Raw genomic sequence first — 24,144 nt, 5'->3', positions numbered from 1 at the left:
CTGGCAAGAGTTATAGGTATTCTGAGTATTCAAGTAGTAGATTATCTTACCTTAGTCTTCCTAGCCAGAAATTTAAAGATGGGACATTGAAAAACAGGTAACTAAATTGCAAAAATTAAGTGCTGTTGGCTTATGAAACCAGTAAAGTTTGTACTGTCTGTGTCTGTGCTACGTTTAGTACTCTCCCCCAAGAAGAACCCATATATAAGTTAATTTTGTGAAGGTCAGCATCTTGAGCCCTCTGATAGCAAAGATGAGGTTTCTCGTAGGGTTGTGATCAGTCCTCTAAGCACATTTTAAAATGTCGTTGTCTTTGCATGTATGAGTGCAATGAAGGGTTTAAAAACATAATACATTAGTTAAACTGACAATGACTCCAAATGTAGCAGCATTGTGGTTTAAAGGTTTTGGATCAGTTGTGCAGACACATACATGGAAATGCTGATTTTAAAGCCTCTCAATGTAGAACTGTACTTAAAACTGACCTTCTAAAATCTCTATAATTTCTGTTTGTTGAATTATGAGTTTCTTGCAGAACTACAACTAACTCCAGCCAAAATGGCAGGCTTTGCTGGCTCTTCCCTCCCCTCCTGCTGCAGTTTCTTTGAATTCCAGAAGTAATATGTGAATGCCATTTATAAACTAGGGATTTATTCCATCCAGGCAGCCTGCGTTTTTTTCAAAGCACTGGAGCCTTTCAGAGACCTGGTGTTGGACTAGAACTTCTTTCTGGCATTTATGGTCAAAGTTGGATTGAAATTTGTTTGGCATTTTCAGAACTTTAGGCTGTGAGGAGTAGAAAGGCCAGGAATTTGTCCTTCTTTGCTGTGCTTAGAGGGGAAGAAGTATGTATGAAACTGAGGTATGCATTTGCCTTCCAAGAACTTATTTGTTCTGATGATTTAGAACTCCTGACCAGATGTCTGGTTCTCAGTGAACTCCTCACAAAGTTCAACATGAAAGCTTCTTCTGTTTTTTTTTCCACAGAGTGGTGAAATTCTGCCTTTTTTTTTTGAAGCAGGGATGTTTCTTGAGTGTAGTTTACAAAACCGTTCATGTACTGATTCCAGAAAGTCAAAATAACCTTTCTTGTAAACCTCAGTCTACATAACTGTGATTTAGAAGATACCACATGTGCAACTCTATGGAAAAGAAGAAGAATCAGTTACCCCTTCAGAGTGGAACGCTTCTCTTCTCAGGCGAATATACCGCAAAGCATATGTTGTGTTATTTGGGGGCCGATCACCTGCCCGTTGTTATTCTCAGTTAACAGTTTGCACTGAGGTTATTTCTGTGAAGCACAAACTATAATCAATTGCTTAAGGGGGAGAAAAATCTTTATTCCAGAGAAGTTCCTGAAGTTGCTGAAATTGTAGCAAAGTCATCAATGATGACCTTTCAGAGGTCTTATTTGCATAACTTGATGGTTATAAGTGGTCAGCATTTCATTCCCATACAGAGCCTCCAGTCTTTATAGCTTTAAGAAGTTTTACTTTGGAAATGGCAGCATCTCACCTTCAGATGTGTTTTTGTGTTACACTTATTTGCTAAGCTGCAATGGAGACAAAAGTAATTAGATTCCTTGTCAAGTTCCTTCTTGTTCTTTTTTCATAGGAATAGGTGGCAGAGCTGGGTCCTGGAGGATTTGGGCGTTTGGCTTTTGGTTGTTCTCCCCATAAACCAATTCAATTTACATATTGAGTAATGATACGGATTTTGCTTGTCTGGTTACTCAGAATATAAACACAGAAGTAGATTGCATGCTTTTGTTCAGGTAACACAAAAGGAAGGCAGATTTATCTATATGAAGCTTCATTTGATTCTATATTGAGATTTTTATACTGGAAACTATTTTTGTGTTTGTGACTTTTTTTAAGGTGCTGGGAACCCGAATTGCAAAGTTGCAATTGTAATGGGCAAAACCAAAAACTCCTCAGCATCCAGGTAAGAATTTCCAGTAGCTTCAGAGAGTTAACCAAAAATTTGTTTTCTGGAGTATTCACTCCTTGCAAAAACTTTAAGTGGAATAACATTAATTGTGGGTGTGAATTACAGGGGACTTATAAACCTTTGCGTGCGTCTTTTTAGCAAACAATGTTGATGACCTGTTCCCGTTCTGCTCTCAGCTGCTGCTGACTGAAAGCTCCCAATCATTTCACTCTCACCAACTTGCACCCACGTGCTTCCCCCTCCACTGCAGTAGCTCTAGTGTTTGTGCAGCTGTGTGATGAATTGGATCAGGAAATTCTCTGGAGTTCACTAGCTTTATCTTGGCCGCAATATTTTTAGTTTGATTTAGTTGTTTCCAGAACAGGAGAGTGGGGCAGCTTCCTCTGCTGCCACTGTGCGTGCAGCTCTGGATGTGCACTAGATGCACAAAGCCAGCCCGTGTATATGGGTGAGATGGGTGGGCAGCCAAGACAGCCCTCATATATCCTGCCAACGCATGGCCAGCAGCTCCCTACATGACCTCTTTTGTGCCATGACTGCTCGTAGGGTAGTGCCCTGTTCTGCTGTCACCATCACTGTGGGATGAGGGGCCCGGGGCACACATCCTGACTCTCTGCTAGCCTCAACCCGGAGGAGGAAAGGAGTCAGTTGTTGTCTAGAGTAAAGAAGCATGTATGACTTGAATGCACCTGACACTCTATGGGGTGTCATATATCCTTACATCAGTAGCGTGCTCCTTTTTTTTCCCTATTTAATTTGAAATTTCTACTACCTCAGGCTTACAATTTGTAAGTGTAGCTTATGAAAATGGTTAACAAGAAGAATTGCTTGCTTAAACAATGATAAAACAAAACTTTTCAAAGCTTGCCTGAACAGACGAGTACAAGTGACATACCAGAGACCTGAAGCTGTCTACTAAGTTCTTCAAAAAAAAAGTTATCTGCAGGTATAGAAATTAAGTTTGAAACACGTGGTGTTTATGTGAAGTTATGTGCATAGAGAGCATTGCACATTTTAATCAGACCTATTCATTGCATTCCTACATAGGAATATAATTATTCTTTTTGTTTAAAATAAGGATAAAGCATATCATGTTCAGCTGCGATTACCAAACTGAACCTTCCTCTTGCAAAAATCTTGTGCAAGTCGTGAGTAAAATGCTTTGTGACTGGTTCCACTGAAATCACGCAGCTTGTGACACACAGAATTAGAACCGTTTTTATCTCCAAGTTGGATTTGAGCCCAAATTCCACTGATAATCAGAGGTTTTTGGATTTGATAAGCTTCCATTGAAAAGTAAACAATAACTGTCTTCCAGCATGCAGGATGCTTTGTCCAGTGGCTGTGCAAGCTGTGGCATCTGTTGAGCTCTTGGAAGCTGAACAAGAGTTCATGGAAGGAATTATTCTGCACTTTGTAGAACAGGAGACTTGAGTTCAGGTACCTAGGAAGTCACCTCCAATCCTGTGTGACTACTAACTGTCCTTAAATTTCCTGGAGGAATTTAAACATGAGGATCATTTTCCTGAACTATAGGCAAGCCAAAATTATGACGATGTTTCGAGAACAAAAAAGAACAGCCAAGAGGAGGAAATGGACTGTGTGATACAGGAACAGATGGTCAAATTTGCACAGGTGACAGACAATAGCTTTTCATTCGTGGTGCGTTAGATGACAGTGAAATTCAAGGAGGTTTGCAGTATGCATGCCATACTACGTGCAGGCAGGATGGCTGCAATCAGTATAGGTAAATCGCAACATTTTCTTCATACAAGTGCAAAAGTGAGGATCGAACATAAAAAAGTAAGGGGAGGGGACAGAGGGGGCAGCTCAAAGTTAATCGCAACTTGTATCTTCTGTCTTGATCAGGTACAAGCAACACAGCATGATCCTTGTTCCCATGGACACACCAGGACTGAAGCTGATAAGACCCCTCTCAGTGTTTGGCTACCTGGGTAGGTGATAGCATTTATCAGCTGTAGTGAATACTGCATATGACATAGACCAGTAGAATGCATGTAGACAAACAGTCAGGCATTGAAGGCATGTATTTATTTGGTAAATGCATATAGCATCCTCCTTCATCTTACCCTGCTGTTGTGTTTTCTCTGTGCCTGCAGATGAGATCCATGGAGGCCATTTTGAGATCCATTTTAATGATGTGCGAGTACCTGCCTCCAGTATAATACTGGGTGAGTTTCAATATTAATTCCTTCTTAACGTATACAGCAACAAACCACATTTTACAAAGCGGAGGTTTATTTTATGACTCATCTTAAGTTAACGTACACCACTAGTGGGGGATTCCTTAGATTAGGTGTGTCCAGCAAGACTGGCTGGCTGAGCCAGGTTCTCAAACCCATGTAAGAGGGAGCCACTTGTTCTTTAGCAGCCTGTCTGCTGCTTGAATGTAGCTTGTTTGGAACAAAAAGATGATTGAAGGAAGTAGGGTAGCTGTAGCTGTTGTACAGGAAATCAGTTCCCTGAAGTGGAGCAAAGCAGAAACCGTCAGTGGCATGCTTTCCCCCAGGCCAGTTTTCATAGACTTTACTGCCTTTTTTAAAAAGAGCCTTCTGCTGTAGTCTGTGGCCAGCCAAAGCTGGGTACCTGCAGATTTAGCAGAACTGAAAGAAAAATGAAAGAATGAGCTGGCCAGCTCTATGAACTTCTGCAGGGACACCTTTGCTCTAGTTCTCTCAAGTTGCAAAACATCAGGATTTAAACAGTTCCTTTTTTGTCATTTTTATTTCTCTGATAGAACTTCGTCTTTTTAGTAGCCCTTGCACTTGGAAAGCTCAAAGTCTTCCCCCAGATTCTTATACCAGGCCTCACAGGTGAATTTTTCAATGTGAGATTAACAACATTTAAATTAAATCAAATCAGGTAAATCAAACCCTCTCAGAAACTATCTTAAGGTGTTCTTTGTGCTGTAAGTTGTATTAACAGTAGGTTACTCCAGATTTAGTTAAACGAGCACAACAATCCTACAAAATAAACTTTCAAGTTTGTTTTTAGCTGTGATGCTATGTGGCCACTTGTGCTCTGAGCCACAGTTCATTTCAAGCAGGAATCAAGGAATCTGCACGTACCTGTTCTTCTTTCCCACCAGGTGAGGGAAGGGGGTTTGAGATAGCACAAGGTCGGCTCGGGCCAGGCCGAATTCATCACTGCATGAGGTCCATCGGTGCGGCTGAAACCGCTTTACAGATCATGTGCCAGCGTGCAGCAGAGAGAGAGACTTTTGGGAAGAAACTGTACCACCACGTAAGCATGTTCTCTCTTTCTCTTAGTTCATGCAGGCCAGACATCACCTTTTGTTTTGCCCATGCAATGGACAGTGTAATAGATGTGCCCTGCCATTAAGTTACTATTAATTATGCTTCAGCTGTCTAAGGAAAAAAATCATATTGGGAGGCTCCCATTTTTCACTATAATTTTAGGATTTTTTTTCCTTACACTCCTTTGCTGGTTTTCAATACAGATTTTGCTGCTATGGTTTTCATCTGCTTTTAGTGATGTCTGGACAGGTATTTGATGAATGGGATGCATGAAAGTACAGACCAGTACAAGGCCAAATTGGGATTTTGGTCTTTTCTAGCTCTGGACTGGAGATACAGTTTTGTGAGAGCAAGTTTCTCTCTTGTATCAATAGGCAGAGTAAGTTGACAGTCTCCTTTTAATAGGAATCTACGGGAATTCATGGGAATTTAATAGGTGGCCTATCACATTTCAAGTGTTCCTCAGTCTTACCCCAGAGATAGGATGACTTTATTGGAAAAAAACACTTAAAGGCAATGGAAAGAGGAAACTGAGTTAGTGTCTGGCACAGGTTATGGAGAAGTTTGTACAGAGCCAGAGGGAATAAGCTTACATATCCACTTTACAGTCATGTCATTGCCAAACTTCCCTTCTCTGCTACAGTTGGATGAGGTGCACTCTGCATTTGTCAACAGCTCATCAAAAGAAGACTGATGAAGCCACAGGCAAGACAGGGCAGGAGGCAGCTGCGGAGCCAGAGGAGGTTCTCTGCAGCTCTGGGATAGCTAAGAGAGAGGGGAAGCTGTTGGCTGCTTGGGGTAGCAGGCTGACTGTCACTGCCACACTGCCCCCGTGAAGTTACAGGGCTGGGAGCTGCCCGCAGGAGGGACAGAGTGCCTGAATGCTGCCGCAGGGGTCAGATGACCTTCAGTGGTAGAAGCTAAGCTGAGCTCCCAGACCTTGCACTGAAGCGAGTGCCACACCTTTTTCTGATGCCACCCTGGTCTGCCAAGGCAACACATTTTCACACTACAGCCAGGAATATGCCTGAGGCTGGCTGAGACTCCAACTGGCTGTTTACTGACCAGCATCACATGAACGTTTTTCTGCTGTGCACAGAGAAAACAGCTGAGAAAGAGAGGGCTGCCAGGATCATATTTTGCAAGCGAATATCCCGTATCTCAAACTTCATTTGGATTAACTGAGCTACTGATTTATCACTGTGAAGACAGATGCAGCAGTCACCACCCTGCAGCTGTTTGCCTGGGTGTGTTAACACACCATTACCAGTAGCTTAAGAAAAACAACTGGTTCCTCTCTCCTCTTTCACCACCTCACCCTATCAAAGACTCCTAAGTTTTTGTATAGTGTGGCATGGCACGTGGAAAGAGGGTTGTGAGTTGCAGTATCAGGTAAAGGAAAGCAGGGAGTAAAAAAAAGCAGGCTTTGAAAGGCTTTAAGAAAGGAGCTATCGGACCACGGCTGCTCACAGAAATGAGAGTGAATCAGGCTGTATCTCCCCCCCCACCCTTGCTTGGCCCTGCCAGGAAAAGCAGGGCTGTAGCTTTGTGTGTGTGTTAAATATTTTCTTTCTTTTTTCCTCATAGTAAATGAGATGCATCTAACTAGCTTTGACTTGCACAAGGATCTCTCTAACTGACTGAACGTATGCTGAGGAATACAGTCACCTTCCTTAGGACAGGTTTACCCTGACAAGGTGGAAAGCATTAACTGACTTTTTTTTTTTTTCTGTCTCTTCAGGAAGTTGTTGCCCACTGGATTGCTGAATGCCGTCTTAGCATAGAACAGGCTAGACTGCTTACGCTAAAAACAGCCAGCAAGATTGACACAGTGGGTAACAGAAGAGCTAGGAAAGAGGTAAACTTTTTGGCAGCTGGAACCTGTGCCTTTTCACAACATAACTGGTTGAAATTTAAGCTAAAAATATTGCTAAAAGCTGGCCTAATCGGAGTACAACTTCATGTTGCACTAGGAACTATCAAGCTCTGCTTTTGATTCTCATAATAATAAGATTAGAAAGAGGTCTCAGTTTAAAAAGTTCAGTTTTTAAATACTTCATCAGATTGAAGAAGTAGAGCCCAGTTATCTCAACCCTATGGTAGTTTTGTGTTTTTTTCCTGGGGAGGATTTAACTCCCTAAGGGAATGGGAAGAGCAGAGCTCTCATCCATCCTCCAAAGAAGGGATACACTATGAGAAACCAGACCTCAGTAGAACTGTTAGGTAAAGTGTTCTCTCTTATGAAACTAGTGTTAATATGTTCTCTTTTAACTCCAGGTAGCCATGACCAAAGTGGTTGTACCTCGGGCTGTGCTTAAAGTGATTGACTGTGCAATACAAGTGTGCGGAGGAGGTGGAGTTTCCCAGGATTTTCCTTTGGCTTCAATGTGAGTAGGGGATACTTGACCTAAACAAAATGCTTTGGTACTAGAGATAAGGTAATTTTATCATGCCAGTACATGCTTTTTTACCTCAGGTAGCCAGAAATCATAGTAAACACACCCTCTTGCACAACTTGCTCTTACAATTTAATCCCCATGGAATGGCATTGCTTTATCCTTACCAAAAAAGGAAAACACAACCAAAAACAACCACCACCAAAACACAGAAGCTGCCAGTGGACCTAAAGTAGCTCTTACAAGCAACACAGAGGATTTGTTTCTAAAGCTCTGTCTAGTCCCTTTTGTTGGGTAAAGCAAGCCTTCAGGATTTCCAGCCCATGCATCTCAACCCTGCCAGGAAGATTTTGCTGCAGCACCTCCTTTGTTATGAAAAACACCTCCTGTCTTTTGCAAAATCTTATTAAAGGATGACTAGCAAAAATAGTTGAGAACTCTTGCTGTCAGACTAGTTTTCTGCTGCCAAAGGGCTGTACCTAATTCAGATCTTCCCACACAGGTTTGCTTATATTCGGACCTTACGCCTGGCAGATGGGCCTGATGAAGTTCATCTCTCAACAATTGCAAGGTGGGAATTACTTGATCAGTCGAAGAAGCTAACTGCAAAAATTTGATGTCAGCATAAAGCCCTGTCACATGGATGGAGGACTTACTTAGAAAAGATTACATTATTCAGTGCAATAATGTCTAAGCTAAAATTGGATCAATATAAAACCTTGATTCTAGTTTGAATTAATATGTATTCTCAACCTTTACTTGTAATTATTACATTTATTAATCAGGGGCTTGCTCTAAGAGTTTGTAGAATATCCTGTCTGAAGTAAGGGCACATGTAAACAGAATTTGTCTGGGCTCTTTACAACACTGATTAAATTCTATTTTCTAACAGGCTTAAAGTGCTTTATCTGCTTTGAGCCAAAGCCCTCTAACTTTTTATTGCAGAGTCAATGCAGTTTTTGTTTGGCAATTTCATATGATTTATGGCAAGTTGACAAGCTTAATTACTGATTAAATGACAAACCATTAAACAAATAAACACTGTTCTTCCCGTTTCCAAAGCTTGGCTTCAGTCCAGTCCCCTTTCTTCCCCTCTTCCCTGCTCTAAACTCTGCTCATTTTCACCAAATATTGCACTGTGTCCTCCCCCCTCCTCCTTTCAAGTGGGGCTAGGGGCAGCAAAGGAGCTTGGACTTAAGGTGTAGCCGATTGTTGTCAGCTGTTGTTCCTTACTTTGTTTCCTCAAAATCATCTCCCATTTCTTATCATCAGCACTTTGTCTTTCCTTGCAACTTTCCTTTTGTGCAGCCTCACAAGCCTCCTCCTGGCTGCAGCTGCTCCTGCCCTTTCTTGAAGATGTCTGAGATTCAGAGGCATCTTCTCCTCTGAAGAGCTGAAATCTTGGCTAGAGCCAAGACTGGTTTGCACAGGGCACTTCATGGCTTCCTCATCAGCTACCAAAACAGGCTCTGCCATTTGTGCTCATCTGTGAAGTTCTAAAAGACCGTAGTTCCTCAGTGCTGCATCGGTAACAATCCCCTGACATTAGTTACTTACCACAGAACTCACTAATACAACAGAACCAAGTGATTACAGAAAACAGCAGTCATTAGTTCTGTTTCCTATAAAAGTAGGACAGTGCAGGTAGAAGGTTTCAGCTTGTACAGGGGTGATCGACAATTAACTTCGGGATACAAGTGTTTACCTTTTTGCATAACCAACCCACCCTAGCCTGATGTCAGAGCTCAGAAAGAAATAGCTGTAGGGCTTAAGGTCAGAACTTGCTCCAGTTTCATCCTGAAGACTGAGAACTAGATGAGCATTCACCTGAAAGGCATTCCAGCAAGCGCTGCTGAAGTCAGGGTGGTACAATTACAAAGTACCTGCAAGGGGAAGCTTTCTGCAAATAAGTTTCTTCATATCAGTTCGTTATACCTACAAAATATTAGCTTTCAAGCAAGTGATAACATTTTTCTTTATTCCCACTGGTCTTTCTTCTTGCTTCTGGCCAAGAATGTTTCCTAGGAAGCTAAGAATGTCAACAAGTCAGGTTCTGAAGTCAATTTCAAATACATGACAGCCTACACTGTACCATTATTTGTCATTCAGTAGTTCTGCTCTGGAGTGTCGAAGCCTGCACAACATATTTCTCCAAGCAATGAGTCCTAGGAACCCCGTTTAGCCACATGCAAATTAAGGTCTTTGGCCACCCTCACTTCCCATACCCTCAAAGAACTGCTACATAAGAACACCATCTTTATCTCATTAACAAGGCTCTTAATTCCCTTTATTTTAAAATTTTATGTACATATGAATGATCTGTATAATGTACACTCAATATAGAAAGTTTTTATATACTGGATAATGTATAGAACATTTCACAATTACACTAGTTTCTTACATAACATGTCAACCTTAAGTTTTTTGCTGAAGCTTTTTCAATTTGGTAAAGCCAGTTATACATACAAGTGTCTAATGCTGTTTGATCTCAGGAAGATAACGTTAATGATTAAGGACATCAGTGAACTGGTGCGGGGAGAAACCCTTTGGAAGTCAAGTTCAATGAGGAGTGATCATGTCAGACTGGGAAAACAGGGGATGCCCTTTTAGTGGGGGTTGGTTGGTGAGGTCAAAGTGAATTTAGCCCAATTCCTCTAGACTGTAGCTCAACTCCAGTCATGCTAAGTCATAAAATATAAAAACTAGGAAAGTTTGATTCACAGTCTTGTAAACAAATATAAAGGAACAAAATGTGCTTACGTACAGCAAGAAAAAATTCTTGCGTACCCATTTCAGCTGATCCACAGAGTGCTTTCTTATGTTACAGTGTGATAGTTAGAATCACCAACTTTTTCCTAAAAAACAGTCATAGAAAAAGGAATAACACTGTCATTAAACACTTGGAAAGGCAGTAAAAGTTCACTTCAATGTGTTGGAGGAAAACGCTGTTCCTCATCACTGGCCAGTCTGCCTTTGTGCCTCTTTCACACAAATTTCTAGTCCTTAGCTGACATCTCCCACTTCGTTGTCTACCGGGGGTGGTATGTTGGGCATTACAGATGACGTCGTCCCTGCAGTAAGGTAGCCAGCAACTCCGGGGCCTTTTGGAAAGAAAACAGAATACTGGCAATTAGTTTAGGTTCTAAAAAGTGATTTAACAGCCACATTTTAGGCTCATTGATTTTTGTAGGTCTTCTCCCACTGAACTATTCTAATCTCCTCTGGTAACTCAAATACATCACCCAAGTCAACCCAACAACTTAAACAAGCATTTAGGTTTTCATTTATATTGTACAACTCACTGGAATCTAGGAACAGCAGCAATTAAGGCAGCTCAGTCCCTTCAGTCACTAAGTGGGATAGCTTGTGTGGACCATTCTCAGACTTCACTGTATTTTTCCTCTGATGTACCAAACAAGTCATAAAAAAATCCACCCATTACCCAGCTCATCTTCCACCACAGAAGGGGCAGTAAAGAGGAGGCAGCCTTTCTGCACCAAGGAGAGGACCTGCTGCAGGTGAAATGCCTTCAGGCACTCTGCTACCAGGCTCTATATTTATGCTTTCACCACTAAGAAGAATTTCCCTGCCATATATTTAAAATGGAAGCTCACTGTACTGCCTCATGAATAGGCAGAACTGCCTCAAGCTTATCTAAGGCAGCTCTTTGTGCTTCCCCTTAAAAACTCAGCTTTGCACTGCAGACATGGGTCCTCTCCTCAAAGCCTAGAAGTAACATCTAGTCATAAAGAAACTTGAACCAAATGGAATAAAGACTCATGTTGCGGCATGAGGTGTTTCAACAAAAATCCCCACCAAATCAGTGATAGTAGAAAACTGCCAACCCTCGACATATTCCCGCATCAATAAAGTTACTGACTTGGTATCTTACCTTCAGCCTACCCTGCTGATCTTTGACATGGTAGGTTCTGCTGGGTTCTTTACTCTCCCATTACGCCATCTTCACCTATTTCTCCTGTATTTATTACCCCCTTTATTCCTCACCCTCCCTTCTCCCACTACAGCCTGGAGCCAGAACATCAGAGCATGGTTTCCCTCATCTCAGTGCAAACAGTCCTATGCTGTGACTGCAAGCAAGAGAACACAACAAGCAGTGCCTTTGGTACAGCAATCCCGGGCTTTGGAAGGGATTCTTTGACAGCACATCAGTGCCATCTGTGAAGGGCCAGACCCACTTGTACACAGCCGAGTACAAAAATTCCACTAGTGCTCTTGGCCCTCTAACTTTTCATCATGAGTTATTCCTAACATACTTTTAAGTTAGCTCATCTGTAGAGCCAGCCACTATCACCTGCTGCAGATTTTAGTTTTCTGTTGCGTGCAGAAAGAAGGCAAGTTTGTCAGCACTTTGCAGTCTGGGAACACACATACGTTACAATCCTGTGACATGCATCTGTTATTGGGAATGTAGCAAATGCTGCGTGCATTTTGCAAGATGGTATCTACCTGCTTTAGAGAGCTACACAGAAGTTAGCAAGCTGCCTGGCAGAGCAGATCTAAAGCCCACTTCTCAGGTGAAGGGGACTGCTGCCAGTTAGAAGGGAAGGAGAAGAGACACCTGAGGGAAGAGAAATAAGCAAGGGAAGTTTCAAGGGAAGTGCAAATAGCAAAGCAATTTGAAGCAAAAGGTAAGGCAGAATACAAGATAAGGCAGGTTAAAAAAAAAAACTCGCAGTTCAGTTTCCGTCTATACCTTGCATTTGTAACAGCATCTTCATTCTGTATTTGCAAGCACTTAAACATCGAGCCATTTAAATGCAGCACAGTCCCTAAGGCAGTTAGATAGCTACATTGCCCCCAGTCTCAAGCTTGTCAGTTTCTGGCATATAGTTTCAGCTCTTTGCCAGTAATCAGGCAGGGTTTACATCACTTTTCTAATCCACATCTACAAAATACCAAAGAAGTCAGCACCAACTGCATCAAGAGTTCAAGTATTCTTTGTCAAAGTGGCATTAAGTTGCTGTAGTGCAATAAACAGTGAACTCCTGTTCAGAGCTGAAGCACTGCCTTTTTCCCATGTGGAAGGACACAGGAGGTGTTGCCACAAGTATCTATGCACCAAACAATAAGCATCCGCTTCCAGAACGTAAAGTTCTAGACTCAAAAAGCTCTTTCTTCATTTTCTCAAAATACATGCCAGGATCATGCACAAACTTTTCTGTCTATATAGCCATCTGATTTACACACTTCTACTTCAGTTTCATGCAAGAGCTCAGTCAAGATCCCTATATTAAACTAAATGAGAAAGTTCCATGCAGCATGTGGAAGTGCTCACACTGACTTGTCACAAAGAACTGAAACCATAGTTGGGAAGTTACACTAAGAGACTGAGTAATTTCCTGCACTCGCTTAGCTGCTGACTAGTAAGGATTCAAACGTTTGAATCAGGTTTTGTGTTAGCCAAAATTTGATGCAATGCAGTTATACAGAACAGGTTCAGATACAGCAAGTAATCTGATCGTGTACGACAAACAGTAAGAGTGTTCTTCCAGCCCGCAAACGAGACTGTGCTGGCACCCCTGGGGCACAACTTCAGTCCTGGCACCATCAGGGGGCTCACCCAGAACACACCACAGGTGTGTTCCAGTCTAAGTTGGAAGCTGCACGTACAGGTACGAGGCCATTCCCACCGGAGAATGGCCCTACTGGTGCACTGAGTCTTACTGGAAAATGGCTTCACACTCAGGGCTACTGGCACTCAAACGGTTCTGGTACCATGAGTACGTGCCTTGTGCTAAAGCTGTGTAATTCACATGGCCCAATTAATGCAGTTCAGCTACTTTAAGTACCACTGCCTTTCAGACAAACTCTAAGTTCAATTTTTGAAGAGTTTTACTTCCCCCATCCCCAACTTCAGAAAATAATTTGCTCTAGGACTCAAGCAGACTGATCCTAAGAAAGTGAAGTTAAATCTTGTTCGTTCGATCTCAATAAATCTCAACCACTATAACACACTTGCAAGACTTGCCGGTGTCCAGACTCCATTGTCCTAATATTTTAAAAGTAAATGCAGCAAATACTATCCAAAGAAATACCTTTTCTACTAGGAAAAAAAAAAAAAAAAACTTGATAGAACTACTTTTAGAAATTTAACATTTTTACAGCATTTGCTGTTCAGGCCACATGACAGCACTAAATCCTAAGGATAACCACAATCCCCAGAGTCAAGTCTGACAACTGAGTAACAGTTTGGTATTATTCAGGACAAACAGAAAAGGGTTGCTTACCTGTGAGGTATCCTGCTGTTTGTGTCTCAGAAATGAACAAGTCATGTTTCTGATCTTTGAAGGCACTCCACACAGAAGAACGAGACAGAATTTCATTTACCTATAGTATTTGAAGAGATTAACAGTAAGACTTGCAATATTCTAGAGGAATAAACTTCTTTTCTAGAACCAAATCTTTCTGAAGGGATTACCAAGTAGTACAGCGCATACATCCGTAGTGTCGCTGCAGTTGTCTACAATATTCATCAGGACAAACAAAAAAGCAATTTACATTTGTAACAGAAGTTCTGAAGAGCTATCAGTAAAAACCTAGCTGAAGGAAGCTTACAGAACATTTCTGGCACTTGGAATTGGTCTTTTTGCCTCACACTTCACCATACATCGAACCAGTGACTCCTCCACAAGAAACAGATTGAGAAGTTCCAGCACATCACGATTTTGTAGTTGCACAATATTAACATTCTATGCTTGACAGCCATAAGATTAAACAAGGGATGTTCAGAGTTGGATATTCCATATGTACTAAGCTCAATTCAGCACTTCTCAGTATTTACCTGTTCTCCATACTGTAGGCTGCGAGACATGGATTTCAGAGTTTTAACAATCTGAGCTTTTGTCGCAGATGGGCTTTCCAGGTTCTCAAGACCAATACCTTCAAGCAGCTTTAGAAGATAAGGGACCAGATCCGCTTTCAAAGCCTACAACCACACACAAAAGAGTTGTCTTAACACGGACTAGTAAATTCCATGTGTTCCAGAGGTTTTACATTCTTGGGTTGCTACCATTAGCATGAACCAGAAGTAACAACAGCTCGTACGAAGTATGTTTAGCTGGTCAGTTTTTCCTGAGTAACTCAAATACACACAAGGAAAACCAAAAGATTTCTGTCCAGCAGTTTAGCTCTGCGTAGGCGCAAGTTCAGTTGAATTAGCTGCCATTCCCATGTTAGGCTTTCTCAGCAGCCACAAGCCAACACTATCCTATGCACAGTTCAAGCTTCAATGACAGGCAATATCCCTGCATTTGGGATTTCCTAACTTTTCCAACATGGAAAGCATATTTTTAAGGCCTCCTAGACACTCAAATTGAATGGTACCTATGAACAGATTAGATAGCCAAACATCACATTTCTATAGACTGAAAACACACGACTTACTTGAGCTACTAAGTCATTTTGTTCCTTCTGAAACATTCGATTAAGTGCTTCACAGGCTACACCGATTACATCTGGTCTCTTTTTCATTCCATTCATGAGAGGGCTAATGGTCTCAAGAGATGCCATCGCTCGAACACAAAGCTACGATGAAACAGAAATAACCAGAATACATAATTTATTTTATGCTAAGCTTGATTATGGCAGATCTGGTCAGCCAACCGTAATTCCCAAAAGAAACAATGTTTCTCAGTTCCTTTTAACCTATCAATTCTCCATTCATCAGCTAAAGTCCCTGTTCACTTGGTATGAGGTATTTACAGACAGAATAATGCCTTTCTACAAGCACTACTAAACACCACAAACTCCAACTACACTTTTCTGGAACACTTCAATGATTCTGTACCTCATTGTCAGACAATATGTGCATGACACGAATGGCACTTTTCGGAATGGCGTTGTTCTTGTGGTTCATGGCTTGGAGTATCTTGTGAAGATGCCCAAGTGGAGGAACTTGATCAGCTAGCTGAGGCTGAGCACTGAACAGGCACACAGTTGCTGTGGTAATGGTTTCTAAGGTTTCCCCCTGTAGGAAAAAAAACAAAACCAGAAAATATAACTCAGTAAAGCCAAACAAATCCCCCAAATGGTAACACTTCTCTTGTTCTGCATTAGATTTTGTTTCTAATGTTTTTATAGTGTGATTTTGCTTTGAGACTTAAGTTTAAGAGAATGCAATCAACTTTAATAGCAGAAGACATTCACTGAAATCTCAGGAACCCAGATTACATAGAAATTAAGTACCATTTTCAGTATCTAGAGAAGCCAAGTTTCTACAGCCTGTTCAACAGCACTCACGCTGCATTCCACATGCCTGCATAAACTGTTATCATCAGTTTGTACTACACGCCTGTTTTATTTAGTGTGCAAATTAGTTGTCTTCCAGCAAATATAAGCTAGGAACTGTCTGAACACTATTTTTCAAGTCAATATCAACTTAGTGATATTATTAACTGGATATTTAAAACATCCTCAAACTACAGAGCATTAGCTCTACTGCATTAAGCAATTCTTAGGAGGGAACCATGTTTAGGTCATGTAACTTACACCTTTGGAGTGGGAAATCAGTGTTGCAGAAGGACACTAGAGTTGTCAAGATGTACAAGTTTAGGATGAATAAAGCAAGAGCTATTTTCTTAAGTTACTCAGTAAATGAATAATTAAGAACAATTTCTTAAGTCTTGTCACTAATGTAACATAAACGTCCAAGACTTACCAGAGCTAGTTCTATGGCTTCAGGGGCTTTAGAAACACTGACTAGATTTAGAAGTTGTTTCCGTAAAAGCATATAGGTATGTTTAAAGTAGACAACCCATTCGTGTTGCGAAGAACATGTGAGAACCAAAGTTAATCAGATACTAAAAGACCAGTAGCATGAGACTTCTAAATAAATTTGAAGAGCAGATTAAAAAAAACAATACAACTTACATGGGGGTTATTTTTCTCCAGTAGTTCAGTAAACTTTTCCAGCAGTGCAATGAGAAATTCCCTTGGTTTCCGTAAAACCCAGGCCGGCTGGGCAATAAAAATCCTTAAGAAGACTCCCCCCACTGAAAGTTCACCATCTGCCTCGCCATACACCACAGCAAAGTCTTCAGGCAGCTGTTAAGTTGTAAAGAAAACGGAGTTATTACTTGGCAAGGAATACCTTCAAGATCAGTAAGTGTGACTGAACTATTCTCCAGAATGGAGCTGTGGAAAGGCCAAAAAGCATCTCTTTTTAAAGAAACATGAGGTAAGAAGAGTAGAAAGAACATCACAGTGCAGGTCATACTACTGCAGTGACTTTTCTTTCAAAGAACACACGTAGCTGTGTCTACAGCTATACTGGGGTAAACATTAACAAAAGAGAAGTATCAGGAACATGGCTGATAAAACAGGCCTCTCCTTTCTTCTACCCTTATGCAGGTACTGCGGAAAAAACAGACATCACTGACTGACCTGACATGATGAAATGGTTCAGGACAATCATATCTGAGATTCAGTGTCTTACTAAGATTTCTGAACATTTATTAACTTGTTGGTTGCTAAATAGTTTACTATAGCTATGTAATAAGTGACAAGACTTTTTCAGCAAGCCAGTAATTTCCTTGGTCACCTTGGTCACTGACTTTTTAGAATGACCTGAACTATCAGAGAACTTACTGGCAAAAAAAAACACATTGCTAAGTGGCTGATTTCAAGGCATAAGAAGTCATGAAAAATAAAATAGTTATCACGGCACTGAATTCCTGTTGGTACACAGAGTATGGAAAAAGCAAAGCACGTCAACAGAAAGTTACAAGCAGGCATGTGTTGTCAGCTGTCTTATATTCTCCCTGAGAGCATCCCAAACAGAAATAGTAACTTTTACCTTCCAGTTAGTGTCAGGGTTGTCCCTCTGAACTTTAAAGTGCCTTTAAAAAAAGAAAGATGGTTTAATGAGCTGAAGAAGCAGTCTTTCACTACTATGACACCACATCAGTCTCCGTCGATTTGTGAAGTATTTCCCATAGCTTAAAACCCCATTCTCCTCCTGCTAAATGTTGTGGCATTAGACACCTATCTAGATGCATAAACAACTGAGGCACTGAGTTACACCTACAGTATACCACAGGGAACATTTCCTTTTCACTAAAGTCTGGATTGCAAAGACCCTACTTTTTACAGACAGCTCTGTGATAGTTTTTCCCCTAATAACTCTGGTTCACTAAAGGAGCATCTCTGAGGAAATGCTTAGGCAGCAGGTCTCCACATACTCAAGCATCATCTCTCGAACTGTCGTTGATACTTTCTCCCTGGAGTTGTCGTTCCAAATTAACTCAGGATTTTCATGAGTTCCCTCAAAGATGTGAACAGCAGCTTCAGGGTTGTCTCTCATAGCATCCATGAAGACTCCAGGTAAAAATTTCATTAGTGTAATCCTAACCTGGAAAGGATGAACAGAATTGACATTTACAATACCATAACACCTAAGCAAAAAAGACCCTTACTGAAAATGAGGTTGGGAACCTTGGGAAGTCTAGTTATCTAGATAGTAACAAAATACAGTGCTATCATTTTGTATAGTGATAGCTAGTGACAGATTTGAAATTGGGGTCCCTAATGACAAAGTCATTACAAATTGGAACCAAACTGCTTGCAATAGTTACAACAGATACAACACTTCTAAGAATCTGCTCAGAAATTTAAAAAGTTAACTGTTTTTTGAGACAACTACTTTCTTCTTTACATGAATGTTTAAATTTTGGAACAGTTGGTCTTGTTCCGTCTTTAGAGACGGACTGATACTGTCAAGATAAGAGTTCCAACAAGAGCTGTTCAGATTCTTACCTTTGGACCCACTAGCTTATCTGCAGTCATTTTGGCAAAGAGCTCTGCTGTTTGGGCTCGGACCTGTGGATGAGTTGAGTTGCAGAACATATCCAGTAAGTAGATTAAAGCACCTGTACAAAGATATAGGGAAGCATTCAGTTTTGTTTTCTGGTCACAAGTAGTATAAAATCCACAAATTTGACCATCATATTTTGAGTTTACTGTTACAGAAAAATTGGCTTTCAATTTACTACCGTACCTTTCGCCATGGCCTCTTTAATTATTTTTGTGCTTGATGTCAAAGCATACAAAGTTTCAAGGACAAGTTGTCGACCTGTCAAGATAAGAAGTATTAAGAACTACCACAGTTTAACTAATCAAAGATGAACTAATAAGGAACACCAATCATACATTCATTCTATTACATGAACTTATTAATTGAATGTTTATTCTCAAATGCCTTAGAATAATTAGTTAATAAAATACTATGCAGTTTGAATACCTGCAATTTAAATGCTTCAGCTCACACATTTAAGATAAACAGGTTACTTAGAAGGGCTTTTGTAATCACCCCCACTGGAAAACTGTTTTAATACTACAGTTAACAGTAAGCTCAGCCAACTGCATTCTAATTAGTTTTTGAATTGGAACAGTTTGCCTTGCAAGACTCCAAGAATTATACAGTACATACTTGAAGGTAAGGAATGCAGAAGTGCCAGTAAGTTTGCAAGAACCATTGCTTCAGCAATGTTGTTAACACATTCTTGATTACTTGTCACTATGTTCACTACCTGTAAAAGGTCAGAAACAAGACACGATTACATTCCAGATTTTCAGACATCACTAAGAAAATTCAGTATATGATGAAGCAACTTACTAGCCAATGTAACTGCATTTACAGTGCTCACTGCCATGAACTTGACTTACTTTGGGGAAGAAGGGGGCAAAGACAAGTGAAAAGCTATCAGCCGTGCTTCAAAGGAGCTGCCTGACACCTAGGATCCTAATCCTTGACACTTTTTAGGTACTACTCTAACAGTTAAATAATCTGGTTTATATATGCTGATTACATAGGGCACCCATAGATTTGGTTGCTTGTTTTGGGTTTGATTGTTTTGTTTTACCTCCAGAGCCAACTGCTGCACCTGGCCAGCTCCATGAACACGCAGAAGGGAGAATATCAACTTAAAGTGACCTATGCATTCACACTCAGAACCTGCAAGAAACCACACAAGTTATTCTCTTCACATTAACCAAAACATTCACTGAAGGCCATCCTAAGTCTACATTTGACTATACATAAAGATGGAAATCTGTATAGTCTGACACAGTAATTGGAACAGCTCCTGCAGAACAGGATCTACAACAGAATTAAATTAAGCCCGGCATATTAATCTAGCTCCCACAAAGTCTTGGTCAACAGTATTTCAAAAGAACAGGATACTTCCTCCCTCTAAGGCAAAAAACTGAGCTAGTTCTTGGATTGCCAATTAACTAATATGCATTCTTACAAGACAATTAAAGAAGTTCAGTTATTTTATTTATCATTGGTCACCAGTATTACTTTGCTTCAACTACACATGGTGTTTTGGATTCCTACAGCTGGGAGGACAGATACAATCTATAACAGTAACAGCTGCCTTCAGGGTTATAGTTGCCAAATACAGAGAACTCTAACTGGTATCACAGGAAGCCATGACTACTATGAGTTGCTGTTACAACAAGATCTTAAATCATGGCATCTCAGACTTCTCCTGTCTTCACACTGATATTTGCACTCATAGGTATTTGCTGGTGTTAGCTGCCCACTCTCAAGAGCATCATCTCCTCCTGCTTAGGAGGAGCAATAGCACTAACATGTTTCTAGGTGTTTACTGCTATGCAGTACTCAGGTCAAAGTGTTTTTTTGTTTGTTTGTTTTCTTTTTTGACACAAGGAAGTTCAAAATCAGCTGAAGATTCTTCAAACAATTACAGAAAGTTATTTAAAAGATTTTTATTTAAAAGATTTCAGTCATACCAGCAACTGCAGGCCTGAATTCAAGTTAAAGGCCAATGTTTCAGAGAAGATAGATATGGCTTGAATTTTGCACAAAATTAATACATCCACTGATAATGTTCTACAGCACAAAAACAAGCCTATATATAGCCCATCAACTACACTAAGGTTTGTTAGCCAGAAAAACTATCTTCCAGCTAGAAAGAAGCTCAAAAGAATATGGTTCTGTATTATTTTTGAAGTTGTCCTCAAGAAAGCCTATCAGTGAAGTGCCTTATTAAGCCTACCTGGGTTGTGTTTTATCACATTTCTCAGGGCCTCCAGAGCCATTTCAACTCTCCGTAACCGATCTCCATGTTGATTGGACTCTACTTTTCCAGTCTGTGTTATTGCCATTAACGTATGAAGGTACTGTGCTTGTGAGCCTATGTAATCCAAGAGGCTTGCAGCAAATGCTTTAGGAAGCTTTGAAGAGATGAGAGCATTTTAAGTTGTGATGCAATAGTATTCAAACTAGAATAAAGTGTAGCCACATCACTTTTCCCACATTTAACAGTTCCTTCCAAACAGGAAGCATTTTTTCATTATCTCTATAGCATCTGAACCACATTAACCCCATTTATATGTTAATACACCCTTAGAAAGCTATTTGAACAGCACTTTTAAGATGTATAGTTGTTTGTAAGTATAGATGAACAGCAAAGCCACTAGGCAGAATCACTTCCTCCTGGAACTAATGATTCAACCCGAGTATCTGCAGTGAAAGTTTGTAGAGAAAAGGCATTAAACCATCCAAAGCAGTATGTCTTATGAAAGTCATCATTCTTTTAAAATTTATTCTGCTCCAATAGAGAGACTTCCCACAACAAGCTGATCACGTTGGACATAACTTCCATAAGATTTATTTTCTCCACATAGAGTAACATTTCAGGTACTACTTTTTAAGTTCAACAGAAAGGTTTTAGCTAGATCTCTCACCTCTAGTTGGAAGGTAGGGACCTCATTGTAGACTCTAACAAAAATCTCTCCCACAATAAGTTCCTTTGCATGGTCACTAAAGACAAAGTCAGATCCATAACTCTTGTCACAATCACCCTTTAAACAGACAGACAAGCAGCACAAGCTCAGACAGCAAATCATGTAGAAAATATAAAGCAATAACCTGGCTAATTAGACAATACTAATAGAAGACTGTTTTAGCAAAAAAATCAGAAGCCCTAGGCACATTGAAACATTACAACTAGTAACTGATCAAGCTCAGGTTTTTTGTTTAAGACTACTGAATGAAGAAAGTCATTTAGGAGTAGACAATGGATTTATTAACTGTATTAACTGTATGACTGCATGACAAGAGGATGCACCAAAACATGAAACAGTATTAAATCCCACTACTATTTTTTGTTTAATTATTTTTTGAAGTAATCTTACTCTCTTAATCATGCTTTCTTGTTGAGATTCCAAGAATTCAAGTAATTCAGCTCTTGTCCCGTTGTTCCAGATCAAGTAGGGGTTCTCTGTGTTACTGTTTAGCATCTTCAGAGTCTAGGAAAAAATGAATTTATGTGATCTGAGCTTACTCTGCATAATAATCCAAAATAACATTTTAATTAGTGTTTCACGATATAAGTTAATCCTATCTCATTAACAGACTAATTCCATACGCAGGTTTCAAGTGTCAAGCCTTCCACATATCAGAAAAGCAGTATGTTTAAGTTACTTTGTTGTTGTTGTTATCCTGCTTCAATCTGCAGTTCAGATTCTCCTATTTTTGGCAGTGAGCAGCAACAATCTGCAGCATCGCTTTTTGTAGATGACTTCCTTAGCACTTCGAAAGTTTAGACTTCACTCTCCATCGTTATTATCCTTAAGCCATCAACATTTAACTCAACTTCTTCACTCCCATATTTGTTTTGGGAATCTTTCAACTGGCTGCTAATCCTGTCCATTGAGTTTGAAAGTAAAGTAATTTTTTTGCCATGACTTCAACTGCAAAGAAAAATTGCTCTGTTGTTCTTTGTACCAGGCTGGTGTTAAGAGAGCTCTGTGCTTTAATTCAGAAGTGATTAATTACTCCTTCCATAACTCAAAGTTTTGACCAACAGATGCTTACCTCAGTAGCACTGACCACAGCAAGTTTCCTTGCAATATAGGGTGTCAACATTCCAGCCAAGCTTTTTCTGATCGCTGGATTTTCAGGTGTAGCTTGTTCTTCAGACAGATACCCTCCAAGACGACTCAAGGCTAACAAACTGAGTTTAGCAAGGCTATTTGCTACCTCCTGAAAAAATACAAGAACAGTTAAAAGAGAACTACAACTAGCTGGAGAAAAATCAATAGCTACAGAGATTTGTCCAACACTTCCACACCAAAATGAAAAGAACTGGTGTTGTCTATTTACCTGCATTGCTAATTATGCACTGATGTCTAGTAAAGTACTAGAAGCTACTAGGAGAACAGCAAGACATGATCACTGTTGCAGGCTTAATAAATATAAATAGACATAACCAGGGTAGGAAAAATTGGGTCACTAGGATAAGCTGAAAGTTATGGAAGCCATTTAGGGTAATAGTTTCTGATCAGAAAATGGTTCCTGCCAACAGCCAAATACCAGTATAAGCCTTTCTTAACAGCAGTACAAGATTTAGTAACTAAAATACTGTTCGATGGTCATCTCATCCAGTAACTGAGAAAGAAGCGTCCTACTTAGAGGATCACTTCTTAAGGAAGGAAAATAGAGTGTGAAGCCACTTACATATCTATAGGCCAAAGTGATAATGCAGTGCTAAAGGAGGTATTTTAAGCAAGTTCATGGTTTATCACTAGACAACCCTTTCAGTTGAGCCTCCAGAGAAATTCTCATAGCACAAGTTTACCTTTTTTCTGTTGACTGAAGTTTATTAGAAACCATTTTTTTTTTGCTTTAATGTTTGTTCATTTAACTCAATGATGCTAGAAAATATTTGAGTATGCCTAGTTTTTGTTAGTAAGAGATGGCAAGCAACAACCTGTGTCTGAAAGCCTGCACCTTGTTAACATTACCTGGTGATTAGAATCTTCACTTTTCTGAATACCGCTCTCTTCCAGTGTATAGTCATAGTTGAAGAGGTAACCCAGCAAGTACCAGAGAACTCCAGCTTGGAACAAATGTGTTTGTAGCCAATAATCTAAGGCAAAGGAGCTAACACACTCTACTCCCAAAGAAGCTACTCGTGGTATGTTCTGAAGGAGGGAAAAAAAAGTTTACTTCAGTACTCGTAACAAACAAAAGCCAACTGGCTGCCTTACCATTTAAAGACAAAACTTTTTAAAATTCTGCAGTATTGTCTAAGCAGCATGGAAATAAGTGGATAAAACAACATCTGCATCCAAAGTCAGATGTCTGTTAGCCAAGAAACATGTCCCATTAGTCAATCCTTCAGTAGAAGAGTTTTTAGTTATTTCTCAAGACTAGAAAGGAGTGTTGATGAACTGATGGATAAACAATTTAAGAAGGTGGCAGAGATTCCAAGATGAGCGTTTTATGATGACGTGTTCTACAGGGACTACAGAATAGGCATGCACCTAAAGTCAAGTATTACAGTCTGGTTTAAAGTTCTCATTTTCACTTACCCAACAAGAGAAGTTGGAGATGAGCAAGCATAATAATTCACACAAAATTAAGTATTCATATAACATGACTTAAGTTTTAAGAGCTAAACAGCTCAAAAGCTTCTTGAAGGCTGTTCAAGAGATTTTGCTGATTTAAGAATCTACTGTAAAACTAGTAT

The 24,144-nt window shown here is 40.1% G+C and overlaps 2 protein-coding genes across 6 annotated transcripts in view; one reads left to right on the top strand and one right to left on the bottom strand.

The window, feature by feature from the left end:
* Positions 1-8,685, top strand: part of ACAD11 (acyl-CoA dehydrogenase family member 11) — a 28,772-nt gene extending 20,087 nt beyond the window's left edge. Inside the window, exons 14-20 of the mRNA XM_035317038.1 lie at positions 1,878-1,944; positions 3,820-3,905; positions 4,071-4,142; positions 5,060-5,214; positions 6,970-7,086; positions 7,506-7,615; positions 8,127-8,685. Of these exons, the coding sequence (XP_035172929.1) occupies positions 1,878-1,944; positions 3,820-3,905; positions 4,071-4,142; positions 5,060-5,214; positions 6,970-7,086; positions 7,506-7,615; positions 8,127-8,241 (722 nt within the window). The 3' untranslated portion in view covers positions 8,242-8,685. The remainder of the gene's footprint in view (positions 1-1,877; positions 1,945-3,819; positions 3,906-4,070; positions 4,143-5,059; positions 5,215-6,969; positions 7,087-7,505; positions 7,616-8,126) is intronic.
* Positions 8,686-9,880: 1,195 nt separating this feature from the next.
* DNAJC13 (DnaJ heat shock protein family (Hsp40) member C13) overlaps positions 9,881-24,144 on the bottom strand; it is a 54,531-nt gene continuing 40,267 nt past the window's right edge. For 4 of the 5 annotated variants that reach the window (XM_035317016.1, XM_035317017.1, XM_035317018.1 and 1 more), the window contains 17 exons: positions 23,417-23,596; positions 22,488-22,655; positions 21,806-21,919; positions 21,356-21,472; positions 20,665-20,842; positions 19,504-19,595; positions 19,071-19,170; positions 18,639-18,713; positions 18,398-18,510; positions 17,824-17,993; positions 17,439-17,481; positions 16,514-16,687; positions 15,432-15,611; positions 15,029-15,169; positions 14,427-14,570; positions 13,873-13,972; positions 9,881-10,725 (listed from right to left, as the gene is read on the bottom strand). In XM_035317016.1, the coding sequence (XP_035172907.1) occupies positions 10,628-10,725; positions 13,873-13,972; positions 14,427-14,570; positions 15,029-15,169; positions 15,432-15,611; positions 16,514-16,687; positions 17,439-17,481; positions 17,824-17,993; positions 18,398-18,510; positions 18,639-18,713; positions 19,071-19,170; positions 19,504-19,595; positions 20,665-20,842; positions 21,356-21,472; positions 21,806-21,919; positions 22,488-22,655; positions 23,417-23,596 (2,187 nt within the window). In that variant the 3' untranslated portion in view covers positions 9,881-10,627. Of the gene's footprint in view, positions 10,726-12,091; positions 12,204-13,872; positions 13,973-14,426; positions 14,571-15,028; positions 15,170-15,431; positions 15,612-16,513; positions 16,688-17,438; positions 17,482-17,823; positions 17,994-18,397; positions 18,511-18,638; positions 18,714-19,070; positions 19,171-19,503; positions 19,596-20,664; positions 20,843-21,355; positions 21,473-21,805; positions 21,920-22,487; positions 22,656-23,416; positions 23,597-24,144 lie in introns of all 5 variants that reach the window. The other variant, XR_004748082.1, reaches the window with a different exon arrangement.

This window comes from Oxyura jamaicensis, chromosome 2 (assembly GCF_011077185.1).
Source record: "Oxyura jamaicensis isolate SHBP4307 breed ruddy duck chromosome 2, BPBGC_Ojam_1.0, whole genome shotgun sequence".
In the NCBI taxonomy this organism is placed as follows: domain Eukaryota; kingdom Metazoa; phylum Chordata; class Aves; order Anseriformes; family Anatidae; genus Oxyura; species Oxyura jamaicensis.
The sequence above is the reverse complement of the archived record's forward strand: the minus strand, read 5'-3'. Positions and strand labels throughout refer to the sequence as shown.